The sequence below is a fragment of the Mesoplodon mirus genome, assembly GCF_964341445.2.
Source record: "Mesoplodon mirus genome assembly, chromosome: 6".
Lineage (NCBI taxonomy): Eukaryota > Metazoa > Chordata > Mammalia > Artiodactyla > Ziphiidae > Mesoplodon > Mesoplodon mirus.
In genome coordinates, this window is record NC_138982.1 from 80,590,223 (window position 1) to 80,612,706 (window position 22,484).

Here is a 22,484-nt window from a genome sequence, read left to right on the forward strand (position 1 = left end):
CCCTTTCTGTGAGAAAGCGTAACATATTGAAAATAAGCTTAGATTTGAACTCCCACTTCCTGGGTCAGTCCCCATATTGCTTTTGCTTCTTAAAGAGAGACTTAGACTAATCAGTTTACTTCTCTGAGCCTTAGTATGTCACTTGCAAATTAGAGGTAAATAATACCTGCTTTATCTAGCCTACAGGTTTGTAGGGAGGATCAGAGAAGCTTAAAAGGTGTGAGGTTAAAGTCTAGTGCTTTACAACTTGAAGTTGAAATTGAACTTAAATTCATTTTCCTGCCCCACCCACCTGCCCCTCTTATCTACCCAGAGCCCAGTCTGCTCATGTAATTTACCTTTTGTCTTATTTGGGTTTTTTTCCCCTTTTCTTATTGAATTGGCTAAATCCCCAGTACAGTGTTAAATAGAAGTGGTGCTAACAGGCATCCTTGTCTCATTCCCAATCTCAGGAAATTTTTAATGTAATACCATTAAATATGGCTTTTGCTATAGGACTTTTTGTAAATATGCTTTATCAGATTAAAGTTACCTTCTCTTTCTATTTCGATGAGAGTTTGATCCACGAACCGGTATTGGATTTTATCAGGTGCTTTTGCATGATAATCATAATTTCCCTGCTTTATTTTGTAACTATGGTAAATTATTTTGATTGATTTTTAAATGTTAAACCAACTTTGCATTCTTGGAGTAAATCCAACTTGGTCTTGATGTATTCTTTTCATATATCACTAGATTCAATTTACTAATACTTTTTTTTTTGCATCTAAATTCATGAGGAATATTGGCCTATCATTTTCCTTTCTTATAATCTCCTTGTGGGGTTTTAGTATCAGGATTATGCTAGCCTCGTAAAATGAGGCTAACATAATGGGAAGTTTTACCTCTGTATCTATCCTCCGGAAGAGTTTATGTAAGATTGGTTTTATTTCTTCCTTAGGTATTTGGAAGAATTCACAGTTAAAAACCTCTGGACCTAAAGTTTTCTTTGTGGGAGTTTTTAAGTAACATTAAAGAAAATAGAAAATGACTATTTTTTCTATATCAATTTTGATAACTTATGTTTTTGAAATAATTTGTCTGTTTTATGTAAATTGTCAAAAATGTGTTTTTATATCCTCTATTGTCTTTCAATATCTGTAGGATCTGCAGTAATATTCCTTTTTTCATTTCTGATATGGGTAATTTTTGGCTTTTCTCTTATTTTCTTGGTCAGTCTTGCTAGAGGTCTATCTAGGACCAGTTTGGGGCTTTGTTGATTTTATCTATTATATGTCTGTTTTTTATTAATTTCTGGGTTTTTCTCTATTATGTCTATACTTTCTTTGGGTTTAATTAGCTGTTTTTTTTCTAACTTCTTGCACTGGGTAGTTGTTTCATTGGTTTTTTTCAGGCTTCCCTTTAGAAAGCTCTAAGGCTCTAAATTTCTATCTAGGCACAGCTTTAGCTGCCTCTCTGAAATTTTGTTCATTATCATTCAGTTCAAAATACTGTCTAATTTCCATTATGATTTCTTCTTTGACTCATGGGTGGTTTAGAAATGTGCCACTTAATTTCCAAACTTTGAGAATATTTATTATCTTTTAATTATTGATTTCTAGCTTACTTTCATTGTGCGTAGAACATGTGCTGTATGATTTCATTCTTTGAAATTTGATGAGATTTGCTTAATGCCAATTTTGGTAAATATTTCATGTGCACTTGAAAAGAATGCATATTTTGTAACTGTTGAGTGCATTGTTCTAAATATATCAATTAGGTCAAGTTTGTTAGTCTTTTTTTTTTTTTTTTTTTTTTTTGCTGTACGCGGGCCTCTCACTGTTGTGGCCTCTCCCGTTGCGGAGCACAGGCTCTGGACGCACAGGCTTAGCGGCCATGGCTCACGGACCCAGCCGCTCCGCGGCATATGGGATCCTCCCAGACCGGGGCACGAACCCGTATCCCCTGCATCGGCAGGCGGACTCTCAACCACTGCGCCACCAGGGAGGCCCTGTTAGTCTTTTTGTTCAAATCTTCTCTATCTCAACTGATTTTCTTTGTTGCTTGTTTCATCAGTTGCTAAGGAATGAGCATTATAATCTCCAACTATAAGTGTGGATTTGTCTACTTCTCATTTTAATTCTGCCCATTTTTGTTTATATATTTTGAGGTTGTTTTACTGGGTGTGTTCTAATTTAAGATTGTTTAAACTTCCAGAAGGGTTTAACATTTTATCATCATGATATATCCTCTGTATATCCAGTAATACATTGTACTTTGAAGTCTATTTTGTCTGGTAATAAAACAACTAAATCCACTTTTTTCCCAGTTTTATTGAGATACAATTGACATATAAATTTGTATTAGTTTAAGGTGTACAACAAAATAATTTGATACATGTATATACTGAGAAATGATTACCACAATAAGTTTAGGTAACATGCATAACCTCACATAGTTACAATTTTTTTTCTTGTCATGAGAATTTTTAAGATTGTGTTCACTAATGAATGAATGGATAAAGAAAATGTGTTATATATACAGTGGAATATTATTCAGCCATAAAAAAGAAGGAAATTCTGCCATTTGAAACAACATGGATGGACCTTGAGGGCATTATGCTAAGTGAAATAAGTCAGAGAGAGAAAGACAATTACTGTATTAGCACACTTAGATGTGGAATCTGAAATAAGCAAACTCATGGGAACAGAGAAGAAATTGGTGGTTGCCAGAAGTGGGGGTGGAAGGGGGAGAGGGGTAATATGGGTGAAGATGGTCAAAGGTACAAACTTCCAGTTATAAGATAAATAAGTTCTGGGGATATAATGTACAACATGGTGACTATAGTTAATAGTATTATATTGTGTAAACCAGCTTATTTTTAGTTAATGTTTTGTGGTGTATCTTACTTCCATCTCTTAACTTTTGTTTCCTGTACTCTTGTATTTACAGTGTATTTCTTGTAAATAAGATATAGTTAAGTTTTGCTTTGATAAGCAGTCTGACGTCTTAGTTTTTTAATTTGATTCTTGGACCTTGCCCCCAGATATTCTTTTTTTTTTAACATCTTTATTGGTGTATAATTGCTTTACAGTGGTGTGTTAGTTTCTGCTTTATAACGAAGGCCCCCAGATATTCTGATTCAGAGTTATACATGATGCCCAGGAATCTACATTTTAAGAAGCACCTGAGACAATTCTGGTGCAGGTGAACGTTTTGAGGAACACTGGGTAGGATGTGGAATCAGTTTTCCAAGTGGATATGGAAGTGGTTAATGACAGGACTTAGAGAGGCAAGACTATGAATCAGATGCTGACAGGGAGTTAAAAGGTATTAACAGTAAGGGAAAAGGGAGGGAAGGGAGTATAGCTAGATGGTCCAAAGCCTCATGCAAGGTATTTCCTATTTTTCAACTCCAGGGTAATTCGAATGTGGTCTTAGAGTGAACAGCATCCATCTGAGAGGGCAGCAGGAGAAGTTTTGTCTTCAGGGTAGAGGCTGGCATCAGTTAATACAATGAGGTTGAGGATAAGAATATAATGGAATTTTATATAATCATGGAGTAAGTTTCTAGGAGAGAAGTGGAAAGATTTGGAAGAAGGAAACAATTGGGATTGAATAATGGGTAGAGGAAGCAGAAAGCAGTTTGGGAATCAGAATATGAGAAACTAAGTAAGGACCCAAAGTATATGGTAACTGAGGATAACAGGTCTTGAGTGTAGCTGGTAGCAAAATTTCCAAAAGAAACTTTGTCTTAGCAGCCTACTGTATATGAAGGTGGAGACTCGGGGTGTATCTGTAAGGAGTGCTTCTACATATGTCCCAGATTGCAGATCAGTATGAGTTTAGTTAGTTCCCAAGACCCTGACCAAGTTTTAGAAGTAACAGTAGCGATTTCCTTTGAAACCCATGCTTTTGGAGAAAGTGAAATTGAAGTTCCCTTGAGTTATCTTATGAAAGACTGCTGACTTTTGAACTCCCTCCATAGTTCCAGGGAACAGTGGGGAGGACGTAAAACTGCCCAAAGGGAGACTGGAATAAAGGCGACAATAGTCGAAGACAAGTGTCATGTAATAATGTGACGGATTTTACTAGAATGAGTGTGTTACTGACTTCTTTAAAGCCAGACTGGCCTGAATTGCATTACCGTGGAAGAGTTGGGCATATGGGGCTGAAAGTGATCTTGCTTTTATTACTCTTCATTGAATTGGGCTGGTTGATCTGTCTTCTTTGAGAAAAATGCATTTCTTGAGTGACAACATAAGTAAAAGGCATTTTTAAACGATAATCTTAAGGAAAGTTCTGATAGACATGTAAATTATTTTGACTGTTGTTGTAATAAAGTGAACAGTTCTTCCCTCTAGCAAGGATGATTAAATCTGATAAAGCCTTTACCTAAATAACTTGAAAGAACACTTTCTTCTGTAGCAGCTTTTATATTGCAATTACAGCTTCTGTGTTACTGAAACCTGACAGGGGATCTCCAGAATCAGTATAGATCCATAAATACACACTCTTCAGAACTCTTAAAAACAGTTGCTCTGTTTAGCTCATTTCACATCTGTTAAGAGCCAACTAAAAACAGAGATGGTAAAGGTGATAATGTAATTGTTTAATTTCAAGTACTGGGTGAAGCTAATAAGCTTAAAGTATGTACTCAGTAATTATTAACATTTTGGATTTAGTATGCAGTGCAGAGGTGTTCATAACTGAACTGAAGGGAAAATGGAGAAAAGTTTTATTTTGTGGTATTCTTCATTCATTGCCGTGTTCTAATTTTGTTGCCCCAAGTCTAATGGGACCAATATAAATGCATGGCTATGCTTAATTATGAAAACAAAACTTCCAGAATTTAATCTTTTCACAAATTATAAATAAGGAAATTGATTTGTCATTTCTAACTCACTTTAATGGGATTTTTAACTCTAATTTACACATTGCACACAATCAATATCTATTGAATTCCTCTTGGGCAGCATAACAATATACAAGCACTGGGGAGAAAAAAAATTTTTTTAAGGGCAGTCTTCTTACCACTAAAAATATGAGGTGGGAACTGGTAGGTGGGACAAGGTCTTTATATAAATGATCTTTAAAATAATGGTAACAGTAAATGATGGCTAACGTTTTTTAGTGCTTACTTTGGCTAGGCACCTATTTTACATACTAATCCACAAGCCTTAATGCCCACAACCCTTTGAGGTAAGTACTATTAGCTTTCCTATCTGACACATGAAGTAGTTGAGGCACAGAAGTATTAACTGACTTGTCCATGGTCACAGTGCTAATAAGTGATGGAGGTGGAATTCAAACCCAGACAGTCTGGTTCAAAAGCCTGTGCTTTTGATCACTACTCTGTATTGCCTTTTGTTCCGGAATGGTATTAAGAAAAGGGTATTCTAATGCTGTTAAATACAGTAACGACTAGACTCATATGGAGATTTAAATTTAATTTAAATGAACTAAAATTAAAAATTTAGTTGCTTGGTTGAACTAACCACATTTTGAGTGCCCAGTAGTCACATGTTGCTGGTGGTTACTATATGTGACATTTCCATCATCACAGAAAGTTCTGTGGGATAGCTCTGATATAGAATATAAGTGTTCAAGCGAGAAAGTGAGGTGCTTGTGAAGAACAGAAAATTATACTGAGTGTTAATGATGGAACGCGCAGCCTGGGCAATGGACAAATGTACTATTCCTTAAGAAGAGGGATATATATTACAGGTGAGAGAGAAGGAAATGATAAATTTAGCTCTGGACATGATGAAGGGAGGGATCTGTGAGCTATCCAAGGTCTAGAAGGCATTTGACGTGTTGAAGCTCAAGAGAGAATTCTGAGTTGGAATTATCTGTATAGGGATAATCCTGAACCATGAGAGCTGATGAGGTTTTCAGAAAGGAAAATTTAGAAAGAGAAGAGCTGAGGGAGAACCTTGGGGTATATTTAGAGAGTTGATGATGAAAAGGGGGTCAGAGAAAGATTGATCAAAGAGATAGGAGGGATAGCCAAGATGATGAAATACTGCAAGAGCAAAAAAGAGATGAGAATTTCATGAAGGAGGGATTGATTTTTAGTATGAAATAATATAGAGATATAAGGACTAAGAGAAAAAAATTGGATTTGGTGACGATGAAGGTAGTGCTGACCTTTGAGAATGCAATGGAATGTTAGTGGCAGAAACCAAATGATGTGAGTAGGCAGAGAGGAAATAGAAACAGAGGTTTAAATCAGTCGTTTAGAGGTTAAATAAAGGAGCAGATGGGTACAGAATAGAAGGGGGAAGTGAAGGGTTTTTAAATTTATTTTTATATTTTTTTATAAATTATTTTATTTTATTTATTTTTGGCTGTGTTGGATTGCCGTGCGAGGGTTTTATCTATAGTTGTGGCAAGTGGGGGCTACTCTTCATTGCAGTGTGTGTGCTTCTCATTGTGGTGGCTTCTGTTGTTGTGGAGCACAGGCTCTAGGTGCACAGGCTTCAGTAGTTGTGGCGTGCAGGCTCAGTAGTTGTGGCTCGTGGGCTGTAGAGTGCAGGCTCAGTAGTTGTGGCACATGGACTTAGTTGCTCTGTGGCATGTGGGATCTTCCCAGACCAGGGATCAAACCCGTGGTCCCTGCACTGGCAGGCGGATTCTTAACCACTGCACCACCAGGGAAGTCCAAGGGTTTTTTTTTTTTAAATAGAGGAAATGAACTTGGCTGAAGGTAAAACAAGATTACTGGTAAGGAAGAGGCAATTAGCAGACACCTTTATGATATTATTCATTCATTTGTTCATTCATTATATATATTGCATACCTCCTGGGTATCAGACACTGCAAAGAATTAGAAGTACAACAATGAATGAGACAAATTCAATTCCTACTCCCCTGGTACACTCTCATTGTTGACTTTTTTCTATCCTTCTGTCTTTTCTCCCAACTCTCTCCTAAGACCTCCTACCTTCCTGACTCTCTTTAATAATAGTTCTACAGGCACACATACTAAACCAAACTTACTAGAGAATATCTACAGCATCCACTGCTCTTTCCTGATGTGTATCATTTTCTTTACTAAATGTGTTTCTCCTTTTTAGAAATTACAAACAATGAATAAACTCTTCAAATGAGACAAAACATTTTATACCTAGTCTTGATTTGATTTCCAATAAAAAGTTAAGAGGTGAGTAAATGAGAAGTACCAAAGTTACAGTATAGTTCCTTTTCCCATTTGATGATCAGCACATACTTTTGCTACCTGTTGAGAAAAATCCTTCTTTATATAGCTGTAAAATCTGTAATGACTTTAAATATTTGTTCCTTGATGACCTGATTTAAATATAAAACACATTTCTTGTAGTTTTGCCTTACCCCCCATCATGTTGGGCTCTTAGTATAGCACCGACGTACCACTTATTGTGTCAAGAGCAATACTTGTTAAAATGTCAAGCTTTCCCTTGGAGATCACTCACCCATATAAAAAGTATTATGTCATAGCTACGAGCTACAAGCCATGGTTAAAGTTCTTAGGACTCATTACATTTGAATTAAGTAAAACTTAGTTTAATTCACCAGTTTGGAAAGAAAGAAGGGTACCTTCTCTTCTAATTCTGGAAGGAAACATGAAAAGATTTAATTAAGGAAGGTATTTTGTGGTGAAGAGTACAGATGAGTGGGTGAATCTGGCTTGGGAGTGTGTGTAGCCAAAAGGGAGCTGGCTACTAGACTTGGTACATTGCAAGGCTAAGAAGGCATGCTACCTGGAAGTTGTATTACATAGTGGCTATTCTGGAAGGAGTTGCAGTCTGTTTACAGTTTGTAAACATTAGACATTTGAAATAACTTTAGAGAAAAAAATGATGTACTTAAATGGTTGCCCAGCTTAATTATGTATGAAAATCACCTAGAGAGCTTTCTTTAAGATACAGCTTCTTGAGCCCCACCCCAGAAGCTTCAAGAGTTGTCCAAGAATCTGTATTTTTTTAAATAAGCCTTCCTATTGGTTCTGATTTAGTTTGTTCTTAGAACTGTACTTGAGAAGCACTGGAATTCAGTAAAATAATAAACTGAGTATAATAAAACCTTAGAGGATGATATATCCTGAATTTATTCCTTGATTTAACTAAACATACCAAAGCATCTAATATGTGCCAGGTATTATGCTATGTTGTAGGCCTACCAAGATGAATAATATGGTCCATGCTCTTAAGCTCAGAGTCTAATAGAAGAGATATCGGCAGATAAATAAGACAGTGTGGCTAGTGAAATGATAGAACTGTGCAGGATGTTATGGGAGCAAATAAGAAGAGTACCTAACTGGCCCTGATTGGTTTTGGAGCCAGGGAGGGTGGCAGGATCAACAAAGCTTCACTAAAGTGGTTGAGCTTTTTGATACCAGGTAACTGACTCCTTATAATACCTTGTATTGTCCGTTTCAGTGGTTTTGCTTAGAAATCTTGATAATATAAATTTTAAATTTCCTTGCTTTCATAAACAGAATTCATGTAGTTTAACCTTTTTATTGATGATTTAACATTTTCACATATTATCAGTTATTTATGCCATATAACAAAATAGTGATACCTTTTATCACAGTATACAAGATTACTTTCTGTTATCCACAATGGTCCCCAACTGCTGTGATTTTGCTGTTGTCATTTTTGTGTCCTGTCCTCTTTGTTGCCAGTCTGCTAATTGTCTTCTCCTAATGTCAGTGTGGCTATCTGTAGAATATCTTATTTACTTAAAGTTTTCCTTGGAAAAGGATTTGGACCAAAAAAATGTGAATAAGTAAAAAGTATGAAGCATTCTGTTAAACATATATTGATACATGCATTTTATGACATCTATTTTAACTATTCAGCTCTCTTGCTTTCTGTTATTTCAGAGCCATTTGATATACAGAATATAACTTCTTCGTTTTATAAGCAAAGAAACTGAGACTCAAAGATATCAGGGATAATTAGTAGCAATCAATGAATATAGTCTAGGCTTCCTGATACCAAAAGAGTTCCATTGTATAAAATCAGTAATTCTTAATTAGAGGTTACAGCAAAATCATTTGGAGAATTGTTCAAATTATGCATGCCAAGGACTGGACCCCAAAGTTACTGATTCAGTAAGTCTGACATGTATATTTCTTTTTTTTTAAGGACTTTTTTTTCAGCTTTATTGAGATATAATTGACAAATAAAGTTGTAAGATATTTAAAGTGTATATTGTGATGATTTACTATATTCTTACACATTGTGAAAGGATTCCTCCCATCCAGTTAATTAGCACATCCATCACCTCACATGTTTATTTATTATTTATTTGGTGAGAACATTTAAGTTCTACACTCTTAGCATGTTTCAGTTATACAATAGAGTGTTATCAACTACAGTCACCATATTATACATTAGGTCCTCAGACCTTATTCATTTTAGAGCTGAAAATTTGTACCTTTATACCAATTTCTCCCTATTTCCCCCACCCCTGCAACCCCTGGCAACCACTTTTCTATTTTCTGTTTCTATGAGTTTAACTTTTTATTTAGAGTCTACATATAGGTGATAGCATGCAGTTGGTTTTTTTTCCCCCCTCTGAGTGGCTTGTTTCACTTAGCATAATTCCCTCAAGATCCAATCATGTTGTCGCAAATGGCAGGATTTCCTCCCCCCCCCCCCCCCCCCCGTGGCTGAATAATGGGATAATATTCTATTCTCATGGCTGTATATCACATCTTCTCTATTCCTTCATCCTTTGACAGACATTTAAATTGTCTTCATACCTTGGCTGTTGTGCACAGAACATGGGAGTGCAGATATCTCTTCAGTATCCTGTTTTCATTTCCTTTGGATATATACCCAGAAGTGGGCTTGCTGGATCATATGGTAGTTCTATTTTTAACTTTTTGAGGAACCTTCATTCTGTTTCCATGGTGGCTGAACCAATTTACATTCCCACCAGTAGTGTACAAGGATTCCCTTTTCTCCACATGCTTACCAATACTTGTTATCTCTTGTCTTTTTGATAACAGCCATATTAAGAGGTATGAGGTGCTATCTCACACTTTTGATATGCATTCCCTTCTGATTAGTGATATTGAGCACCGTTTCAGGTATTTGTTGACCATTTGTCTTCTTTGAAAAAATGTCTATTCAGTTCCTCTGCCCAATTTTTAAATTGGGTTTTTTGCTATTGAATTGTATTATTTCTTTATATATTTTGGATATTAACCCTTTATCAGATGTATGATTTGCAAATATTTTATCCCATTCCATAGGATGCCTTTTCCCTTTGTTGCTGGTTTCCTTTGCTGTGTAGAAGCTGTTTTATTTGATGTAGTCCCACTTGTTTATTTTTTGCTTTTGTTGGCATGTATATTTCTAAAAAAAACCCACCGTATTATAATCTGGCTCTTGTCTATATTCTAATAGATAAGGTTGCCATATATCAGATTTCGTTTCTGAAATATAAGCAGTAAATTCTTATAGAGTCTAGACAATGAGAAAGAGAGAGATTTTGGAGTTTACTCTGAGTAAGAAAGTCATTGGAGAGTTTTGAATTGAAGGGGGATATGATCTGACTTTCATTTTTAAATGATCACTCTGGCTACTATATGGAGAACAAATGGAGGGTGGTGGGGAAGTGAGTCGGTGAGGCTCTAGTGGGGAAATCAGTTAGGGGATGATTACATTAATTCAGGCAAAGAGATAGATAGAGGCTTTGAGGGTGGTAATAGTTGAGATGGTGAGAAGTGAACAGGTTTTGGATATTTTTTTAAGGCAAAAGCAACAGAATTTGCTGACAAATCAGATATGCAGTATGAGAGGAGTTAAGTTTTAAGTTAAGAGTTAAGTTAACACTTAAGTTTTTGCCCCTTCCACTAACTAGAAGGCTAGAATTGCCTTTTACTGAATCAGAAAACTGGGAGAAGAATGGGTTTGGGAGGAAGATTGGGATATTTTTAAATATGTTAAATTTGAGGTGCCTGTTAGACATCCAAATTGTAGTTAGGTGATATGGTAGTCTGAGGTTCAAGGGACTGCTCCAGGATGTATATAAATTTGGAATTCATCAACGTATTTATGACATTTTAAATCATAAGAGTAGATGAAATTGTCAAAAGAGCAAGTATTGCGAGATATCCAAGAACTAAACCTTGGAACACTAACAATTAAGAGGGTAGAGAGATGAGGACAACCCAAATGGAGACTGAAAAGGCTTGGCCAGTGTGAGGTGGGAAGAAAAGCAGAACAGTATGATATCCCGTAAGTTAAGTGAAGAAAGTATTGAAAGAGGAGTGATTAGTTTTATCAGATGGTAGAGTAAGATGGAAACTGCTTATTGATTGTTGGATTTAGCAGTGTGGAAGCCATTAATGACCTTGATAAGGAATATTTCAGTGGGGTGACTGGGACAAAAGGTGTGACAGGAATGAGTTCAAAAGAGAATATAAGGAAAAGAATTAGAGACAGTTGAGAAGAGCCAACTCTTTGGAGGGCTTTTGCTGTGAAAAGGAATAGAGAAGTGATATGGCAGCTAGGGGAAGACATGAAGTCAAGAGAAGGTTTTTTTTTTTTTTTCTTTTCTTTTTTTTTTTGCGGTACGCGGGCCTCTCACTGTTGTGGCCTCTCCCATTGCGGAGCACAGGCTTCGGACATGCAGGTTCAGCGGCCATGGCTCACGGGCCCAGCTGCTCCGCGGCATGTGGGATCCTCCCAAACCAGGGCACGAACCCGTGTCCCCTGCATCAGCAGGCGGACTCTCAACCACTGCGCCACCAGGGAAGCCCAAGAGAAGGTTATTTTAAGATGGGAAAACTTATGGCATGGTTGTTCGCTGGTGGGAATTATCCAAGAGAGAGGGAAAACTTGATGATGAAAGGGAGAATTGATAGAGCTACCTCTTTGATAAGAAAGAAGGGATGGGGTTTTATGCATAAGAAGGGGATTTGACCTTAGAGACACAGACAGTTTATCTATAATAGCTGCAAGGAAAGCAGATTATATGGGTACAGATGCAGGGAGTGGATAGCTAAGGGAAGAGCAGGTTGTAGAGTTCTCTTCTGATTGCTTTTGTCTCTGGCAGCAATATTATTAGCTGTGCTTGAGGACAAGGAAGAGAGATTGGAAGTTTGAAAAAGAGGAGTAAGTGTGAAATAGTTACCTAGGGGAGGAAAAGAGGAAATAGACTATGGAACTGATTGAAGGAGAGCTCCAAAGGTAGACTTGAATTTAAAATGAATCCAGTTAGCTTGAATGTATATTTTTCTGAACATTACACTCGCTAGCTGGGTTGCAGACATGGAATACAGGAAAAGATGGATATAATCAGGGCTGGAGTTTTGTCTAATGAATACTATGTGAGGGAGGGGTAAAGGAGAGATTAAAATGACGAATAGCAGAATTTATGCTTAGTTAGGAAGGAAGTGAAGGTTTGGAAGTGGAAGGGGGGTCTTTGGAAGGTGTTAGGATCCATGAACTATAGGGACCTTTGGGGTCAAAGATTATTATTAGAGTTGGAGTGTTAGAGAGAGGAAGCTGCAAAGATAGGAGGTGGTGATTAGAGAGTCAGAGGGTAAGCTGCTGATATGGAATGTTCAGTGCTTTAAACTGGAGTGAGGGTGTTTATGAGTTTTCTTAGTGGCTATAATAATTATTTTGATGGATTGATTTGTTAGGTTCATGACTACAAAGAAGGAACCCCAGAAGAGAAGACCTACTATATAGAATTTTGGGATGTTGGAGGCTCTGTGGGCAGTGCCAGCAGTGTGAAAAGCACAAGAGCAGTATTCTACAACTCTGTAAATGGTAAAACATTTTTTATTTTTACCATATATTAATGGTCTCAGATCATCTGATGAGGAATGCTGGACTCATCTTAATTTGAAAGATCTAAGATACTCCCAACTCTTAATTTAAATCTGCATATCACATTCCAGTTCGTGTTTTTTAGATTCTAACTATGTATTTCAGAACATCAGATATTTGCTTTGTCTACGTGTTTCTATTTATATTATTGTCATAAACTAAATATTGAGAGAGAGTTTGGGTACTTGACATAAAACATGGAACCTTCCAAAACACTGTCCCCTGGGAGTGCTGTTTCTTCAGTCAACTGAGTATATACCATTAGGAGTCCCATGGTCTAAGCCAGATGTCCCAGAGATACTGAGATTTTTTTTTGTCTGCTCCTTAGAGTCCTGTGTAATTATAAAAGCTGCCTAAGGATGTTTTTAGGGGTGCAGAAATTTCATCCAGTTATAGATATACAAACACCTGGAGCAGACTTCCAGGTAGAGGTGTGTAATAGGACATAATTGCAGTTCATAGAGTGCCTACTCTGTGTCCAGGAACTAAACTACTGACACCTGTGATTTACCTATAGAATTTTTTTATGTTCTCTTTTCTTTCATTCATTTTTTACCTTTTTTTTTTTTTTACTGTGAAATATAATTTCAACTTCTTTTTGATTGATGTACCAAAAGATTTAGTATCTTACCCCTTCCTTTCTGGTAGATGCTTAGCTATTAATTGGCCTTCATTTATACTATGCTTAGATCTCATTCTATATTAAGTAAGCATTGTAATTATTCAGTACCATCTTCATTAATTATATTCCTCTTTCAATATCTTATCCCATATCATAAGGTGTTGTAGATACTTCAAAAAAGTAGAGAAGGCTCTTGCCATTGAATGCATACTGTAGAATACAGGATGAGTCATGTTAGTTCAGACCTATGTCGCATTTAGCTCGGAATTCTATCTGAAAGTGTCACAATCTAATTGAAGAAACAAAATATTCATAAATGAAACAAAACACAGTTTAAGATGGTGACATTAATATATGACATCATAATGATACATGATAATGGCATATATTAATAGAATGTATATAAATGAAAAAACAGTGAGATAAGACTGGTATAGTGTTAGGTGACTTGCTAAAGAGCTGGAGAGAAAGAAATGAAGCCTGGTTTAGATCTAGGATCAAGTGATAAACTTGGATTATATCAGTCAAATGACTTGTCAAAGTTGATATCAATCCGATTTGGCAAAGAAAAATTTGGATAAATAACACTTTTCCTGTTTAGATCTTTTTGAGAAAGAGTTAGGATAAAAATTATAAATAAATAATAAAGTTAAAGACCATTCAAATCCTAGAAACTTTATGGAATTCTGAGTTGTAAGCTTAGTAAGTACTGAAGAAATCCATCTAAATCCATATTTATTTGGTTATCTTTTCTATACCTACTCTCCATTAGTGATTTGTGTCTTCCTTAAATATTATTGAAGTAATTTCATATATCCTATGTTAGTTTTACAAGTAAGACTGAGAGATATTCCTGTTTCTTAAAAAAAAAAAAAAAAAAAACTCCCTATTAAGAGCAATCTTAATAGGGACTCACAGACATAGAAAACAAAATTATGGTTACCAAAGGGGAAAGGGAGGGAGGGATAAATTAGGAGTTTGGGATTAGCAGATACAAACTACTATATATAAGATAGATAAACAATAAGGTCCTACTGTATAGCACAGGGAACTACATTCAATATCTTGTAATAACCTATAATGGAAAAGAATCTGAAAAAATATATATCTGAATCACTTTGCTGTACACCTGAAACTAACACAATATTGTACATCAACTATACTTCAATGAAAAAGAAAGAAAAATCAGTTTCTGTGTTCTTCGAGCCTACCTCTGGAACATTTCTCTTGGTAGAAGCATTCAAGGTTCTTTACTCCATCTACCATCCTTACTTTTCTAAGAAACAGAGCACAAGGATCACTCCATTCAAATACAGTCTATTCTTAGCAATAACTTCCTTCCCTCAATACCCTACCTCTTCCCACTGTGATGAATGAGGCTGGTAACCCCCAAAGGAAACCTGTAAAGTGTCTCTACCTCTCTATTTTTAAAGATTTAGAACATATTCTGATCAGCTATCACCCTGATTTCTCTCCTTTGGGCCTCACTGTGTCCCGTCCCTTCTAGCTCACAATACAAAGCAGGAACTCTCAGCCCAAATGAAAGAAGGAAAATAAGGAAAAAGGTGCTCAATGCCCTTAAAAGCTCAAAAGCCTTAAATAGAGATCCTCAAAAAATAAACTCCTCCCTGTGCATCTAATAGCTCATTTAGGCCTTTGTAATCTTTTCACTCTCCCAACCAAACCAACCCATAGTTTTGTGGTATTTAGACCTAGGAAATAAGGAAAGGAGAAAATATCATCCACTCCCTTTGCCCTGAAGTGACTTTATTCTGCCTTCCTCCAGTCTTTTACTGTCAGAATACTTGATTTCAAATTCTGGCTACCCCACTTACCATGTGACCTAGGGTAAGTTACTCAACCTCTCTGAGCCTCAGCTTCCACATGTGTAAAATGAAGATAATAATTCTTACCTCATAGGACTGTTCTGAAAATCAAATTAGATGCTACACGTAAAGCACAATACTTACCACATAAATACTGAATAAATGTTAGCTATATTCTTTAACGGTAGCTCTTTATTCCTTTTTTAAAATCTATCCTTGTTCATGTTTCCTTAATGTCTAATAGAGCCCCTCATTGAGGAAGGTAGAGTGAATGCAGTTGGACACGGGGGCAAGTGTCAGATCTCTATTTTTTCCAGAACGCAGGAGAGATACAGATTTATCTGAGCTAAATGGAACTAGTCAACTATAATTTGCACAAGCACCTTAGTTGCACAATGTCTGTAAAAACTAGAGGAGCCAAATAATTCTAACTCTTATGCCCTTCTTTTTCAAATTTACATATCTTACATCTTGAAGATGGAAGAATCATCAGTTTCACATTCTCTCCTCACAGTAGAATCTGGGTAATATAGGCAAGGGTTGGGGGTTTAAAAACCTATTGTCTCTTGATCACAAGGTGGTACCCTAAATTTCACTAGGCATTAAAGCTTTTCCTTTTTTGTCAATATCATATTGTAATAACATGCTTTACCTTTCTGTCTAGGATCTTAACTGATTCTGTTTAATTGTATTTCTAAGGCTTATTACATTTTGGTATTTTTCAATCTCTTAAAAGTCCATCTGTTTTGTACTATTCATACTTCTTGACTATCTTTTCCTACCTCCTTCTAGTGGCATATTTCTTTTGCTTTGTTAACTAGATCTCTTACAGGTAGAGCAAGCTTAGATAGCTAGCCATTAATCCAAAGAGCTAAATGATTAGACTTTTGAGTTGATTAGGTTCAGGTGATCTACAAGAAAACATCTTGTCAGCTAAAGAATAGGAATTGTATCAAATTAAATCAATACCATTTTAATAAATTTTTATTATTAAATATTTTAATGAGTGTAAGTAATATGTGTATGTATCATGTCTATGACAGATGCATAGTGTGGAAAAAAAATAACCTTTTTGAATGAATATAATTTCCTATATACTTGAAGTAGTTTTGATTCTTTTTATTGATGAAGTAGTTCTGTAATTAGGACCAGGCAGAATAGGCACTCATTAAGTGTTGAATGAAGAAAAAAAGAAAAGACATTCTAAAAGTTTAATGACATCTGTCAGCCCTTGTAGAATTTTTTTAAAGTTATATAACTGACAAAGAAAAGCTTTTAGATAATTATTTTAAAATAATTATTTGCAAGAACTTACAGAGGAAATTTTAAAATAATTGTGTCTGAGTTTGTTAGTCATACCAAAATGCATTCAGTAAGCAACCTAATGTTTTGCCAATTGTGAAATGAAGAGGAGTTGTTACAATATTGACATTATTTTCTTTGGTTATTTTAGGTATTATTTTAGTCCATGACTTAACAAATAAGAAGTCATCCCAAAACTTGTATCGTTGGTCATTGGAAGCTCTCAGCAGGGATTTGGTGCCAACTGGAGTCTTGGTAACAAATGGGTAAGCCCAGATTACTCCACAGTTGGTTTGAAATGCTATAGCAATCCCAGGAATGTACCCTCCAAAATAACATTCTGTACAATGTTTGATTTGCAAATATTTTCTCCCACTCTGTAGATTGTCTTTTCATTCTCTTAACAGTATCTTTCACAAAGCAATAGTTTTTCATTTTGATGAAGTCTAATTTCTCTTTTATGTATTATGTTTTTAGAATCATGTATAACAACTCTTTGCCTAATCCCAGATCATGCAGGTTTTCTCCTGTGTTTCTTCTAGAAGTTTTACAGGTTTTGGTTTACTTTTAGATCTATGATCTGTTTTGAGTTAGTTATAATGTGTGAGGGTTTGGTTGAGGTCGATTTTTGTATATGAATGTCCAATTGTTTCAACATTATTTGTTTCTCTGAATCCTAATCTTCTTCATAATGGTAGTTAAATATAGTGGCCTGAAAGATGCAAGGTTTTTTGTTTTCGCCTAAGTGATACTGAGCATATAATACAATACCTGGTTATCTGTCTCTTTGTGATGATAAGGTGTTATCAGACTTATCCATTCATGATAAAATTCCCCATTTACTTTCTACCTAATGATTTAAAAAGAAAAAAAGAATTTTGAGATCAAATTTCAAATTGGATATAAGATTTAATGAAAGAAAGTGAGAAAAAGGAAAGTTAAAAAGAGAAATAAGAGAACAGATTGTAAATATACATATATTATGTGCAACATATGTTATGTTACATATATACAATAAATATATATGTTAATGTGCAAGAGATTATGAAAGACTGCAAGTGACAAATATGTGTATCAAAGATGATGTTTGATAAAATATATACAAAAAGTTGTATGTAAGCCAGAGTTAGAGTACAGGGGGAAAAGAGTCCTAAAGGAGGGCACTTTCAAAACTTTATTCTCTAATAAAGCAAATTTCAGTTTTGGACCATGTTTCCTAAGTCAACATTGATGTTAGTAAGAAAAATCAAAGGCCTTGAACTCAAACTATTGTTGGCTTTGATGCAGTAATTAGAATGATAGTATTTTTATGAAATGGGAGGTAACATAATTGAAAACAGTTTTGTTCCAAGGCTGAACGGTAACTGAGGCTCTGTAAGGTTATTGTGAAGGGCAAAAAGATTTGGTAAGTTCTTGTGCATGGCGCACACACAAACACAATTTAGATTATTCAAAGAGACAGAAGAGTGATGTCAAAGGAAGGAAAAAAATTATGCTCACCTGGTTTGTATTGATTGGGTTATGCAATATTGATTTACTGTCACAAGGTGTTGCAACCAGATTTTGCTGACTGTTATAAACTGAGCTTATAATATGTCAGAACTCCAAATCTGTTTCATTTCTCATATGTGAGTAGAATTTATATTAATTGAACAACATTGGGCTCTATGTTCCTTTCAGTAATAGAAAGACAGTGACCCAAGGCCACTAACCCTAAGTGATTCTTACTACCTGTTCTGTGTCTCCCACAGCTCTCGTGTCAGGACAAACAACTATTTGGTACTTAATTCTTTCCTTTTACTATTCATTTTGCATTTCAGTTGTTTCTTTCCCTTTCCATTTGTTGAATCCATCTTTCCCCAGTCTGTAGCATCACCTATGGTTGATTTATTCTGGCCTTCAGCATTCCTATTTCTGATTTTCCTAAAATGATCTATTTTTCTTTACTATTCATAGACAGAAATGAGTATGGTAGGTGTAAAACTTATGCATACCCCAGAAGGTACCCAGAAGCTTGACATTTTCCCCTCTGGCAAAAGGCATGACTGCCATGCTAGGGTACTGGGTTTTCTCTCCACTGAGGTTTGAATCCACTCTCTGCATCTACCCAGAAAAATTCCTGAGCTGTTAGCCTTAGAAGACAGAGCTTTGGGAGAAGTCAAGTCAAACTACTTTCATATACCTGGTGGGCACTCAGTTTATTCAAGTAGTCTATAAAGACCCATGGGACAAGTTTTGAGTTGTTGAATTAATAGTTGGAACTTGAAAGATGGTGAGGATTGATTGAAAAAATGAACAAGTAAGTGGGAGAAAAGTAAGTTTATAGGTAATGGGTGAGCAAGAGTCAGTGAAGCATCTGTAAAATAGTGTGAGTAGTTGCATTTAAATATTACACATCTACATCAGAAAGGTCAATTCTATTCACCTCTTCATTATTATTTGTCACAGGGATTATGACCGGGAACAGTTTGCTGATAACCAAATCCCGCTGTTGGTAATAGGGACTAAACTGGATCAGATTCATGAAACCAAGCGCCATGAAGTTTTAACTAGGACTGCTTTCCTGGCTGAGGATTTCAATGCAGAAGAGATTAATTTGGTGTGTATTTTTTACTAATGCATGTTTGTATTATTATCAGGTAAAGGCAAAACCAAAGACTTTGAAAGTTCTGTATTCTCACAGAGGAAGCTTTATATTTGAAATCAGGCATTTAGGTTCTAGTCCAAAAAGTAATGAAGATTGAAGCCAACATAGATTATGAGATGGGCAAAGCCTCCTTATATGCTGACCTGCTGGAATGTTCAAACTTTGTTTTATTCTTGCTTTAGAAAAGCCTCTTAGCTTCTTAAACTATAGAATTTACCTTAAAGGGGAAACAAGTATATAAATGAGAAAATTACAAACTGTAAACTAGGAGTGCTTCATAAGCATTAGTTTATATAAACTAATGTATAGTTAGTAATGTATAAGCATTAGTTTATACAATGGATTGAGTCCTTTCCTGAGATATTTAGCTCAATTAGAACTGGACATTAAGAAGGCTAGAAAAGTTCTCATATAAGCTAGTTAGTGTTGCCTAGAGAATGATCCTGGCCAGCAGCTTCAGTCATGGTTTATATGTCATTGTTCGCAAGTAGGATTTCTGCAACATATCAGTGCACTGGCATTCCAGACGTGGTGGTGGTAGTTTAATACTACTAATGGCTAACATTTATTAAGCACTTATTAGTGCCAAGCACTGTTCTAGTGCTCTATGTACATTATCTCACATGCATAGTCTTCACATCAATCCTATAAGGTAGGTACTATAAGTACCTCCATTTTAAAAACGAAGACTAGAAGCAAAGAGGGGTAATTAGGCCAAGGTTACACAGGTCAAACCAGGCACTCTGACTCCAGAGACCATGCTCTACAATTAAGCCTGTTTTCCACTTAATTATCCTTCACCTAACATTTAGAATCTCGGAGCTGAAAGAATTGTTAGAAATCATCTAGATCACCAATTACTCAAACCTGACTGTGTATTCAATATTATAGTTTTTGTGAAAATTTTTGAATAAGTGCCCCACAGCTGGAGCTTTTTATTCATAAGGTTTGACAAAAGGACTCAGTAATTTTAACTAATGACTCAGCTGATTCTGATGCCCTTTCTCTGTGAATCAACATTGGTGAATGTGGCTTGGTTCAACTCCACCTGTACCCCCATAATTGAGTCAGCTTTTGCCTGCCATTCCATTGTTTTTTACATTCTGCTTTGCAGTGGAGGTGCTTTATTTTTCTCAGCTGCCACCATGGAATATTCAGCATAAATACCCAGGTAGTCAACACTGGACCATCATATTCCAGAGAATTCCTGTTACATAGAATATATAATATCCTTGTTGAAGAAGTACTGAGGTTACTTTGTTTGAACATTGTTTCCAAAGGGAAATTACCATTGAATAGCTTAATTTGTTCCAGCAATTACTTTTTTTTTAATAATAAAAGTAGCTGGCATTTATTAAGTGCTTACACATGCTAGACACATACTATTTTACTTTTAATGTATTTTAGAATGCATCTGTTTCCAGTGCCTGTGGGTTTCTGTGACAATCATCTAGATATGTGCTTTTCCTATTTTACTTGCAAAGTCAGGGCGATCTTTAATTGTTAACAAGATGTAAAGGTACTCAAGTGGCAAACATGGTCTTCACAGAATTCACATACAACATACTTATGGCCTTTTATCAGTGTACACCTTCAAGAACACAGCAGAAACAAGAGGGTCTTGAGGATGCAGGGAAGAAAAAATGAGGAGGAAAATTGGATAAGAGTTTCAAAAAGAGGTAACAGTCAAAAAGACTCAGCAAGTAAATATAAAGTCTCAAGTAAAAACTAATTTAACACTGTTAGTGCTAGCATCTTTGGTTACTGTAGGAATTTACTTAAAATTATTAAAAAGTAAGAATTAACATAACTGTATACATCAAAGATAGAATCAAAGCTTTCTTGTGCCTGGAAAAAAAAAGGCAAGTTGTTTAAATTATAAACAGGGAGGAGATTACTTATTTTTTAAAATCCTATTAGGTTTTTTTTGTGTCTAGCACAAATTTTCCTCTGTTATGTGTTTACTTCAAAGTGATCATTCTGAAGCATCTTCCCTAGTTAATGTTTCTTTCTCAAGCTTAGGCAAGCATTTAGAGATATCAATGTTCAGGCTTTGCCCTCCACCATGATCAATAGCAGATAGTTATAGTTCTTTCAGATCTAAAATTCTCTTCCTAAAATCATAGGGTTTCTCTAGCCTGGTCAACCTGAAATTGTGGAGGCTTAGAAATAAGTTTTTGGGAGGTTTTGTCTGTTTGTTTGATGTTTGATTTAATTTTTGTATTTAGTACTTTAGCTCTATTTGGAGTCATCTCTGAAGTCTTTTGACAATCTGATGATTATGTGATCAATATCTGTTTTGTAAAACATATCTAATACAGATCTAGTTAAGGTTTGTCTTTTATATGCCTCAATTGCTGTATAAATGTGTTCAAACATGATTTCAAATACAACAGTTTACACGATGACATTCCAGTCTGCTTAATCCATATATAGAATTATCTTTTATTATGTTAGGTGCTTTTGTGTCTGAAAATTCAATCTGATGGCATTTTCTTGGGATGAAGAAAGAAGGAAACTAATATTTCAGTACCTACTATGTGTCAGACATTCATTATCTCATTTAATTTTCACAAAAATCCTATGGGTTAAGTATCACTATCTCCATTTCACAAATGAATAAGCTCAACTTTAAAGGTTTAGTAACCTAACCAATGTCACACAATCTAGAGATGTTGGGATAGATACTCAGATTGAGAGCCTGCTGGCTTCAAAGACCTCTGATTTTTCTTTTACTCTATGATCTTTGAAAAGTTGTAGTCTCTCTTTTGTGGTTTTGGAAAATGTATAGCTTCTGGTCAGAATTTAAAATGTGAGCCTTGAATGTTGTATATTGGTAAAATAGGGATTGTTACAAAATGCATTGGAAAGGAATCATGTGGGCTTAGAGATTACAATCAGAATAAATGCAACAATAATAACTTCAGTGATTTCCCAAGGGACACAGGTGATCTATAACTTAAAAAATAAATACTATCCTTGCAAAGGAGCCTATATGATATCCCCATGGTTGGGTCTTAGGTGGCATTTGAGGTACAAATCAAAGTACTCAGTCTCTTGAGTTGGCAAGTCAGTGATGACAAGCTAAGGCAATTCAACATTGGAATTCCAGGAAAGGGATAGTAAACCTTTTAAGGTCTTTACTAATCATTGCAATGTACTAGTCACTTCATTATAATGTTTCAGATTCTTTTGTCTCTTCAGAGCCCCATTTTTTCCTATTTGTATCCTAATAGTAAATATCTGTTGTTTATTATTTATTATTAAAA

The 22,484-nt window shown here is 35.5% G+C and overlaps 1 protein-coding gene across 1 annotated transcript in view; it reads left to right on the forward strand.

The window, feature by feature from the left end:
* RABL3 (RAB, member of RAS oncogene family like 3) overlaps positions 1-22,484 on the forward strand; it is a 38,364-nt gene that overhangs the window by 7,835 nt on the left and 8,045 nt on the right. Inside the window, exons 3-5 of the mRNA XM_082625998.1 lie at positions 12,629-12,758; positions 16,720-16,834; positions 19,017-19,167. Coding sequence (XP_082482124.1) covers positions 12,629-12,758; positions 16,720-16,834; positions 19,017-19,167 — 396 coding nt within the window. The remainder of the gene's footprint in view (positions 1-12,628; positions 12,759-16,719; positions 16,835-19,016; positions 19,168-22,484) is intronic.